Raw genomic sequence first — 12654 nt, forward strand, 5'->3', positions numbered from 1 at the left:
CTTGTTATGAATACATAGGATTTTAGCATCAATAACATTATTTTTTAGAAAGATAAACTGTAGTACAAGTGGTCACTCTTCTCACCAAAAACATGTCTAATCCTTGTTTGAAATAATCATTTGTTTCGGTCTTCATTAAGTCCTAATGTAAGAGCCAAACAAACGGAGTGATTAAGGTAAACAGAGATTAAAAATCTTTATTCGTGTTTCTTCTTAATTGTTTAGTTATGAGTATTTGTATTGTAATTAGTCATCTTTACCTCGATATTTGTTAAGATTAATTGATGAGTCGACAACCATCAATGAGTTATAAATAATTAATCTAATTATATTATTTATATAGCGGCGGTAGCCTAGTTGGGTGTGGAATCGACTGCCTAGACGAATGTTTATTTTGTTTATTAAACCGCTTAAATCGACATCAACTTATCCGTTGGCAAGGAATTAGACCGGCTCCCTGCCAGTACCGGCCAACGTAGTAGCCGCAGGTTCAAATCCCAAGGGCACACATCGCTAACTTGCTTTAAAATTTTGTGTGTATTCTTTGTGAATTTTCATTCAATTTAAAAGTGAAAGAAAAAATCGCGAGGAAACCTGGATACCTGAGAAGTTCTCTATAGGAATTTTGAGGGTGTTTGAAGTCTACCAATCCGCAATAGGCCAGCGTGATGGAGTAAGGCTTAATCCCTCTCAGTAATAGAGGAGGCCCGTGTCCAACAGTGGGATATTATATTATACAGGGCTGATATTATTATGTATTATATTATTTAAATGAGAAAATTCACTCTCCGTATGCTCTAATTATGATAATTTCGGAGTCGAGGCTAGGTTGAAGGTTTAATAATAAACACTTAACCTAAGCAACAGCTTGATCTGGCAACAATGTATTAATGAATAAGTTCTGTAAATTACAAGGAGTGGATCACGTCAGAGTAAAATTATAATCATAAAAGACAAGAATAAATTAATCTATAATAAAGAACTATGGAATGCAAGTCTGTCACAGAAATTAATTGAATAATATTCTCTTTTTTATATTTTGATGCACATCATTTATTGTGTGAAATCCGTCATACTCAAACCAGAACATAATTTACTACAAATTGTCACGCATTTTTTGGAATATTCCCACAGTATCAATATTCTTTGTTATCTTGAAATGTACTTGCATTGTTTATTTTGGATGATGGAAGGCCTCAGTGCAGGTAGTCGTCAAGGGCGCCGGCCCTTCGTGCATGCGTAGCAGGACGAGTTTAACCTTGCATTACATCAGCTAGGATAATAATACCGCCCCGCACCCGCCTGCGTACATAGGATGATGTGATGTGGATGCGTTTGACGCAAATTCACTCGGAAATCAACCATAAAATGGGAAATTAAAAGCTAAATCCGCTCGTGTTTAGAACGTAAATCTATTTAATAGTCACGATGACCAAATTGTTGATTATGAAATCTTGATCTGCGTATATGTAATATTTTGTGGCTGTTACATGTTATTTTAAAGCGTCAAACATTCGCTTGATGTCTGCAATAAACCATTGAAAAATTTGTCTGGTGAAAAAATACATGTATGACATAAAATTGCAACGTATTAAGCAGATAACGTGGTGTGATGCATAGTACAATGATTTTGGACAGGCCTTGCAGGTTCGTTGTGTTGAATGTGGTACTTACAATCAATGTTTACAAATAGTATAGAAAGCCGACACGCGTTCACGTCTACCGAAAGGAATCACAATCACGCGTCCGTCCATCCGCTACTTGAATCATCTTCAAACATTTAAAGTGACTCTGTTAGTTACGCACCACGCCTAAAATATGATTTATCGACGTTTGAGTTACTTGCTCAATGATTTTAAATGCAGTACACTATTGTGGATGGGCAGATGCGCAAGCGCAATAACGTTTAAAAATATACGAGGCAATTACCCTTTGAAACGGTTATTAGCGTTAATAAAGATGTAAACGTAGGAACAGCAGCGGCGATAATTGAATTTCTTTATGTGAAAATCTCAGTATCAATATGTCGCGTCAAGAAAGCGCTGGTGCAAGCCGTGCTTTCTTTGAAACCGGTCGTCGTTTTATATGATGTTACACATTTTTATTAAATATATAATAAAACTGTAGTTGTGACAATGACGTTTGACTTTGCACTATACTTTGATTACCAGTGTGAGTGAATATAACTAAATATGTAATGGGTTTTTTATCTATGGATTGACTCTGTCTGTTAATTTAATTCTGAGTTGTAAATATATCGATGTGTGTTTGGAAAAGATTGTTTGGACATCATGTATGTACTTATAAATAATTATTTGGATTTTCATTCTGATATGAAATAGACATATGTGTAATAAATTCCTTTTGATAGAGGTGCTTTAAATAGATGCCAAATCAACATAATAATTTTGTTGGTTTATCGAATGACTGTTTTATAATTATCAATTATTGTCTCTCTGTAGCGTATTAATACAAATTCTAGAAGTGGACTGTAAATATTAATAATATAATATAAGGACTGTCTCGGTGGTGTTGTTTTATCATGGTATAGTATATATATATATATATATATATATATATATATATATGCTGCAGTAATGAGGTTTCGGGTTTGACCCCCGGGTCAGACAAAGGGATTTTGAGTTTTTGTGCTCAGTATCAGACCGAAGAAATTTGTGTTCGATATAGCGATAGGCTTGGTCCCTATCGCATGGGACGGAATACGAACGGCGTAAAGTGGGCGCTCCAATTACGTCTCTGGCTACCCGTTCGGGGATAACATACATGTGTGTGTATAATACAAGTAGATAAATGATAGTAATAAATAAAGGCAGAGATCGAGGTAGTCACTTGACAATTTCTCTTATTTAATCCAACCTTTAAGGTTAGGCGCGTCATTAAATCACGACATCGTTATTTCGCAGACCCCGTTTGGTCACGATCTATTCGCGTCCCAAGTCCTTATTATAATTATCAATTTATTTAAACTGTGACAATGATACTACTTCCAAGCACATTAATACAATCCGCAAGGGCGGTCCAACTTTACGCAACCAGGGTCGCATTAATTGCTTGGTCTATTTATTACGACGGTTTGCGATGTAATATAATTTTGTTGTGAGTAATCTCTCAAATATTTAATAAAGAAAATTGGGTTAATGTCACGTCCTTGCTCAAATTATTTATTGAAGTCCTGAAATATTCCAATATTTTAGAATAATTTTATTCATGAAAGAAGATTCTGCGCACGTTTAGACCCAAATACAATGAAAACAAAGAGCATTTCTCGAACAATTTACCTAACAGATTCATCAACTGGCATAAATTTAAATCGTTGACATCCACTGGTAGCGAATGTGTATCTCGCGCTGCAAACAACTCTGAGTAGAAATCAGACGTGAATATAATCATTGATAAGTGGATTGTATACATCTTACGACATCAAGGGCGAGCCCCATGATGTTTACAATTGGTCCAAATCATTGGCATCTTCCGACTTCCTCTCAGGAATGGAAGCTAATGGAGTCGCAGTACAAGTGCCAAGCGCGTGATCGCTACGGTTATTTATATTTTAACCTACGTCTCGATGTGTCTGAGCACTATTTTGAATACACAAAGTGAAAGTCAAGACTCAAATAGCTCGTGGATATCGCTGTCAATGTAATTTAAAATATTATTGCTTTTTTCCATCCCACTGAAATATTTAAGAGTCATTGAGGGTGTTCCTCACTTGAATGTATAGTCATAAATGTGTCATGCGCGGTATTTCTTTGATTAATATTAATAAATTGATTAGTCGCCTTGAATAACTTATCGTTAATGTTAACGAAATACGTCTGTCAATACATTGTGAACTGAATCATCAGTGTTATCTAAATACGAGTAATCTTGTGGCGTTTTTGAGGACTGCATGTCGTTTTAAGTATTGTCGGGTAATGTTTACAATAGGAGATATAAAATTGATATGTTTACAGTCCTTGACTTTCTTTTATAGTTAATATATAGATAAGAAGAATCTTCCATGTAGATATATTTCTACACACTTTAGCAGTAGTTGACAGGCACGCTGGTGCAACGTGTTTGAAACGGGTTGCAGAAAAGTTTTTTGATGCGATTTTACGACCAGTCGTCTAGGCTGACCGGCATTAACTACATTGAATGATCAGACTTTATGTTATTTGTGATTAAATCTTGTAAAGATCTGCGATGTTCACTTGATAAAACACCGTAAAGGAGTAACTGGTTCATTCATCGTTGGGTGATCTCCAAAATCTGCAATTTCGTAAAGATGAATTACGGTCTTGTCTTCTTTTCATAAATGAATTATCAAAGCAAGTTATCATTTGTTGCTTTTCTGTGAAATAATCACCCTATATCAGCCGAACCGGCCCATTGTGTAGACTAAAATTTTATGTCTACAGAATGGCTCTAGCACTCTTAAGAATACGAAGGATATACGGCATTGGTATTGGTCGAATTGCTCACACGCGTGAACTAACTATAAACCCATTTGAAATTCCAAAAACGAATATAACAAATAAACGTCGTATGTTTGCTTGGAGACTACTTAAGCAGGTATAAATATCGTGGTGTGTCGATGTATTACCATTGTCAGCTTGTGAGTGTAAACTAACGTGGATGAGTCGAATGACCTCTACTTACCCTCCAGACTCAAGAGGATTGTCTCACTGTTTACTACTTTCGGCCATGTTTTGATGGATTCACTTTTGTTTAATGATTGACATAATGTTTCTGTGTACTTGCGTTCAAGTGCTCTGGTAGCTGATAGCTTTAATAATTATATGTAAGATGCAGTTATATAAAGGAGTATAATTCCAAGTACACTTTGCCATACATCTCTTTCATTCAGCTGTTATTATTATGTCATAATTAAAAAAAATATTTTATTATACAAAACGATTATAGCCCGGTTGTTAATATTGACTAGCATTTTGATATTTATTATTTTCTTAGTACATCCTTACTCACTTCTACTTTATATTTTTTTAATACCTACAGATAATGTTTTGTTTTACGTTTGAACAGTTGCGCATTTTATACGTGATATATACCTAGCCGTGATTAACTTGACTGATGTTAAGTGATAATCTATAGTCTCACAGTATAGTACAATAAAAATGGTAAACAGAATATAGCAAAATACCAACTGTCAAGTTCATAGTAATGTAGTGTTACCCAACAACTTCACTGAGTTTGCGCGACACCTTAAAATCAATGGATATAAATCTGGATAAAATGACATAATAATTATGTTAGTTATTTTATCCATACTGAAGACGAATCTTATTTACATACTCTCAGTCACCTGGAAAGCGATTTCCGCGCATGATGAAAACTTTATGTGCATTCGTTTCCGGGAGTTGCGGTAGGGATCTGAATATCCAGTTACATTGAAGCTTGTTTGATTATTGCAACATCTGTTAGATTCACTCTTTCGTGCATCGTTGATTTATGAACTAGGGGCTGTCGATAAATTACGCCACACCTCGGGGGGGGGGGGGGGGGGGGTCAAATAAATGCGGCATTATGTGGGCGATATTGTATGTATTACAAGAGGGCGAGGTCATAAGTTTCATGACGTCACATGGCAAAATCTTTAGTATAAAAACATTGTATAAATTGTAGAGATGCAAACCATGTGACGTCACACGGGCGTCCCGCAAATGTGACCACTTGTGACAAGGATGGGGGTGGGGTCAAAAATCATGAAATACGCGTGATGTTATATATGGAAGTTTCTTATATCACGTCTTTTATAAATCAATGTATTAATCAGCATTTCACTTTTTATTATCAGTGGAAAATCCAATAAAACAATAAAACTTTCGTTAACTGTAAAAATCTTGCAACACGTTAATTACATAATGTATTGGTATACGATGTAACCGAGTATTTAGATTACATTGAGACAGAGAGGCGATGCGGCGCGTTTGGATGTGTGGGGCAGTCGAGGTCTATCTTAAGCCAGATACAGATTAAAGACACATGAACGAACCGAATCCTAAACTACATGCGTTACCTACATTTAAAACATATAATTATGAAGATACAAATACAATCTTTCTGAGATGGTTTCAAAATTCAAAGTTCCCTCGCTGTGCACTTATTCAGCCTTATTTTTAAAAAAATTGCAAAAATATGCTTAGTTAAAACACAAATTTACTCGATCAGCTGTAAGTCAAAACCCGCCATCTTGCCTCTTAATAAGGTTTAAACTAGGAAACCAGTGATGTTTATGACAACTATTTAAGCAATTCTTAATCACCTCTTAACGCTTAAACGAGTTTATAAGTAAGACTGATTATGGTATGGATATTTCGGCCTTTAAAATTTCGTCATACTAAATTTTAAAGGCCGAAATATCCATGATTATTAATTATTTTTACGTTTTTCTTTCAACTGCGAGAACTAATCACTAACTAGACGTGAATTTAAATTCTTTACTTGCCAATACTTGTTTAGTTACCCAGATTAAAGGTGAAACAAAATGTATGAAAATGGACCTTGAGGTATCGCCTTAAACACATGCCAACGGTAACTATGTTGAATGATCCTAAATTTTATTCCCAATTATTCTAAAATTGGTAATAATTATACGATAAAGAATTTGCGTTCGATAATTAAGTCCAATGGTTAATATCGCTTCCATATCGACAGGAGTTACTATAACAGCAATCACGCGGAAAAGTCGTAAATGTGTATTGGACTTTACATGTCAGTCTCGGAAGATACCTCATACTACCCGTATACAGTGTCCAGTATAGAAAAACACTTACCTGATTATTAATTTTGTGCAAGTATCTAGAAGCGCAGGGCGCAGGCGCATTCCAAGTTTTTATCGATACCTTGTCGATGTATGAAGGCTGTCAAACGTAGTGGTTCTTCATGTATTAAATATACACAGCTTTTTGAATTATAACCTGTGAAGTAAAATTTAAAGCGATAAGGACGTAATTAATTACCTATAATTATATTTTCGGCTAATGAAAATCGTGTCTAAATATCATGGGGACATTAAAAGGTCATTACCAATTAAATATCAACAAATGCGGTTTATAGTACACATCGTATGATTTACGTTTCGTAATAAAGTGGGATGTGGCTGTGATGCGTCGCAAGATTGGTCACCTGATCCATCCGAGATCGAAATAGACAGTGCGGCGACTACGAGTGTGGGCGAGGCCCGTGTATTTATGTTAGCCCATATAGGTATCGCTCCGGACAGTTCTGCAATACCAAGGGGTCAGTCGCAGTTCATCAATGTGGCCTCGAAGGTAGATCGACTGAGTTGGGCTTGTCTTTATTTTTATTCCAAGAATTTTATAGAAAAAGTTGAGAAGACATTTCTTCTTAATCATATTCTTCATGACTGAAGGTCGTGTCCGTCTTGAAACGCTTTGACAGAGAAAATAGTTCGTTCGTTATTTAATTTGCAGGTTCGATAGTTGATTCTCTATTCCCAACGCAATTGATGTATTTTGTGAAGGCTCCAACATGAATACTTTAATGCACGGAACGTTGACGAGTTTAAACTTTCAGTATAAACTATTTGCAATATTTTTCCGGTCTATAAAGCAACTGGACATACATTGACTGACCAGGAAACGCAACTCACTGAAGCAAGCTACTGCGACGGGTTTTTCTCTGTTTTAAGTGCGTAACGAAAACCGGATTGGCTTTAAAAACACTTGTATTACAAGCACCCTTGTAGAGCTGGTTAATAGATCGTCGATCTTTTAGTACATTCTTCAGAAAGAGGCCAGTAATCTATGATTGGTCCTAGAACTATCACATTTGTAGGTGGTTGGAATCTAGTAGTTGACTCAATTGAGAAGGTAGGTACCGACCCACAGAAAACCGACTCGACGTTAGATCGGAGTTGGTCGATGTGCTCTTGTATCTTGTTTACATTCGGGTATACTACTAGCACGTTTGCTTGACTGCATAAAATAACCAGACAGCTCTAATATAACCGTTTAGTCCGAGCACCGGTGACGAATGACGACCGTGGTAAGAATTCGCATCGGTACAATTTATGGAAACGTTGGCATCTATTAGATTGTGATAGTTTCAACAATGAAAGGTCTTATGCCACTGCCAAGCACATCTCGTCCATTAAGAGCGCCTCCACTTAGGCACAATGGGCTTATTGCCTATATCAGTGCCTGTGCACAGCAATTGAATCTTATCTGGCAGTTCAATGACCGACCTTATCGATGTTTCTCCATTGAGCTCCTTGTGACTCGCACCATTCGAATTCGTGTATTATTTGCAATTGGTGCATTCTATTTATTCAGCGCCTACGTCTAGCAATTGCCTGCTCCTCCATCTGCTTAGAGATCCTGGTTGCTCGATGATATAATATTTCAACACTCGAGATTATAGGTAGTTAAAATTTTCGCTAAGTTAGTAAGTACTCAATCAACTTCATAAATTTCAGCAGTTTATAAAAGACCAGGCTTTGAACAAAATTGTTATTCTATTCAATAAATCTATCTCAGTGAAATTTATAATACGTATATTATAAATTCGTAGTCATTTTAATGTTTTGTGGACACATTTACGAGCTCATATATAGATGCGTCCTAGGCCTTATTCAATTTGTATAATATGATAAAATTTGCCAATTGCAGACATAAAGTGTATAATATGTTAAATTGATAAATGTTTATACACGATTATATAGATTTGAAACAACAAATTCACTTATGTATCGACAATCAGCAGACCTGAATTGAAATTACCGTTATTAAAATGGAAATTATGTATGGTATGATATGCTAATGAGTAAACAACAAATATCTTTTATAATCCATATCTTCCCATCATTGAAAGTATATTACTGTAATTTTTAATGATAACGCAAATTGCGTGATACTAAGTATTTATTATAAAATATTGGTATCAATTGTTGACTTGTCTACGTGTGAGATTGCAATATTTTTATCTTTAAAACTGAATAGTCAGTATTCACAAATGTAAAACTATTTTTCAATACAACAATATTCTTGTGTGGGTTATCTTTGTTTTATGAGTACTTTCACTGTTTACAATAAATTCACCTTGAACATCCCTGTTTTAATACCTAAAACATCGGCATGTGTTTACAAGCCGGCGACGTTTCTCGAATGATGTAATTATTTTATGCACCCAGCGATAAATATTTATTAGTATCTCATTTTTTTAAAATTATATTATAATAATAACAGTTAATATAGCATTTCTGCAGTTTGTTGATGGAAGTAAGGCACTGTAGGTGAACGTTGGCGAGCTCAGCTCTTATACTTAATTTCTAGTCATGTCATGTATATACACATGAAGTGCATAAAAAATATCAAACCCATACACGAGAGGCCTTTAGCATCAGCAATTACCGATTCAATAGATGAAATGCCGAGAGAAGCTTTACTCAGTGACGCGCGAAAACGCACTTCATCGAGTCAGCTGACAAAATTCAAATGCAAAAATTGCGCAAATGCGAAGCAACGTTAATGTAATGTTTTATGTTGATGTAGCTTCGAAATCGCTGTAATCAATGCCTAAATATACAATTTGCTGTAAACCATAACATATGAACAAGAACGTGAATGTTAAATTCAATCAAACTAAACCCAATTCTTTAACGAGATATTTAAATAAAGTATGAGCTAGGCAGGTATAATAATCACCATCTAACTAAGACAACCGTCTCAGCAAAGTGGCTTTGTGATGCGGAAGACGTGACAGCTGATGACAGAACATCATAGTTACACACGTCACGTTGTCACTGTTAATTCTTCTGCTAGTACGATTTTAGGAAACTATATATTCCAATAAAATTGTTGCCAAGTCGCTGTTGCTACGTACTAACATAACCAACTTGTATACAGAGAATATATCAATTTGCTAAATGAACGAGGAATCAAATATCATGAATCTGTAGTATTATTTTGAAACAATATAGTGGCGTGGTGCAAATGTTTGCGAGTTGCATTGCACGGAGCGGTGACCGAGCCGGGCTGATTGAATAATAACCTGACAATTTACCATATATTTATATCGAACTCCTGAATAACTCCTGTCATGTGAGCGTGCTGCGACGTAGTTTATATTTATTAGCTGATGACGTGGGTCATCTTTAAATCGATTTTCGTATGTCGCACGACGCAGTACTGTGATATACAAGTTATTAAAGAACATACACGGAACTTATTTCTCATAGTACGAGAATATACGAGATAGGGGTATATCTATAGAATAAATTTGTATATCACATGTAAGCCAACATAGTTGGAAGAGAAGTATGCGTATGGGCAGACAGACCAGTAATAGTATTATTTTTAGTCAATGGACTACTGAAATAATCCCGTGCATTTTGATACACAGACATTAAGATAAAGATGATGCACATGTATTTAGGACAGAACCCGAATAGCTCCGTTAATCTATTCAGATGAAAATTGTGTAAAATGAGATCATGGTTCTCAATTAATTGCGATCGTTTGTTTAATCCTTTTTAAAAATTGCAATGTTTGTGTCTAATAAGTATGTTCATATTTGCACAATGTATATTTATTGTAGAAACATGCGCAATGTCTTGCTTTTTGTACTAGGAATAGATGCTATATTTATTTGCATTGTGAATAGAGCAGTGTATGTCATGTGCCAGATATTTCTTTACACGCCTTCGCTTTAGTGACGTACCCTTTTTGGCTACGAAGTTTGCTTATGTAACACGATTAGCATCGTAGACGCTCGAAGACCGTTGTGATGCAGTGTCATACAATAATTGAGACGTTGGAGTTGTTTAGAAGTTCAACACACAATTTTACAAGTAAACAACACGCCACGTCATGTGAGTTGACAATTATACCGCAACATTGGGGCCATTTTAATTTAGTTCAATTTTTGCAGGTCGTAAAAAATACATGTATCGTTTGCATCATTGTACATATTTATTTAAATCCGTATGAACGAGCGCGGAATAAGAAAAGAATTTTGTTATTAAATTTATCTGCCCTTCTTTTGACATTCAAACGCCAATAACACGCGGTCGGTAACCGATCAAGTGTTTCTACTTGATATCCAGAGATATTACATGTTACGTTAGCCACCTGGAACGCACTAATGTTATGGTGATTGATTTTGGATATATGACGCCACACAGACTGAGGCCACAACACTGCGACCTAGATCTGCTTGTGTCATTACCTTCAATGAAATGGGTCAACCAGCGACCTTCAATCGCGTCACACTCACAGGAAAAATAACGCTTTCTGCGTTCGTGCACATGCACATTTTCTTCTGACATAAATTATGACCTCCACTTCAAATGGTATATTTACGACAATATATAACATTCCTTTTATTGGAAATAATATATTTTTTTAGAGCGGGATATTATCACGTGAATAAACGAGACGATATAAAAAATCACTTTAAAAATCTGCGATAAAACACGTGATGAAGATGCCCCCACAATCTATTTATAATAACTGAGTAATTCACAGTATTTTGATAATAATTATTGTTTAATGTTATCTGACTAACAGTGCGTGCTGATCATAAAGACACTATGTAAAATTATCTTATCGAGGTCGTTCACATTTGACATTAAACTTTCATGAGACCTAATAAATTATATTTTCGATGTTGTCAATTATCCTTGTAAAACAATAGTCACTAAACGTAGAATTAGTAGATTTGAATATCCATAGCTAAAGGGAGTTTGTTTCCCTCTTTCAGACGCAGATGAACGGTGATCGCGCAACGTCGCAGTGCGGTCTGACGTCGCTGCTGCCGATGTCTTGTCGAGGACGCGCCGCGGCATTCGCGCGCGACCTGCACTCGCGTCTGCGGAACCTCGGCGGAGCTCACGACGAAGACTGTGAGAGCAGCTGGCTCACGCGCGATCATCCCAACGCACACCGCCCTACCACTTCCACCGGACAACGGGATTTGGACACATTTTATGACTTCGAACTAGAGTGCGAGAGTCCTTCCAGTCCTGTCGACGAATACGATCATCCCTTTCCCGAACGATCGCCGTCTGAAGACCAAGAGCCTCCATTCTATGATGTTGAATCTGAACCTGATCTCAAAGAACAAGCAAAACTCATGGTACAACAAAACGATAAAGCAAAGAATGGATTCAGATTTACTACTGCCTTCTACACGGACTGTACACCCGTAAAAAGTCAACCAGTCCCACGAGAGAATGGTCATACGGAAAAACGATTATATTCTGCTATTACTTTCGAAGGTTGTGCGAGGCAGAACAGTCACGATGAAGTCGACTGCGCAGCAAGATCTTCAACCACCCTGAATAGCTTGCCAACAAATGTCAGCACGACTTTCGACAGTGATTCGGAGTTCGAATCTGCTAAAAGCGATCCCTTCGAACCCGCCGAGGTATCACAATTAGATAAAGTTGTGGATGATGTTACGGAATGTATAGAAACCTTATCACTTACGGAAGTAGAAATTCCTATCGATGAAGAAATATCTAATGCTGTAGTCGAAGATAAAATCGACGAGCAGCTCAAGGAACCCGAAATTATAACCAGTGAAGATCTAATAGAAAAAGATGTATCGCCTGCACCGGAAATAGAACCTTCTCTTTTGAGTGCAGAAATAACTGATGGAAAATCACAA

At 36.3% G+C, this 12654-nt stretch overlaps 1 protein-coding gene across 1 annotated transcript in view; it reads left to right on the forward strand.

Annotated features, from left to right (window-relative positions):
* LOC115440014 (glycogen-binding subunit 76A) overlaps nt 1–12654 on the forward strand; it is a 38209-nt gene that overhangs the window by 23653 nt on the left and 1902 nt on the right. The window contains 1 exon segment of the mRNA XM_030164130.2: nt 11746–12654. Coding sequence (XP_030019990.2) covers nt 11746–12654 — 909 coding nt within the window.

The sequence above is a fragment of the Manduca sexta genome, chromosome 15, assembly GCF_014839805.1.
Source record: "Manduca sexta isolate Smith_Timp_Sample1 chromosome 15, JHU_Msex_v1.0, whole genome shotgun sequence".
Classification (NCBI taxonomy): domain Eukaryota; kingdom Metazoa; phylum Arthropoda; class Insecta; order Lepidoptera; family Sphingidae; genus Manduca; species Manduca sexta.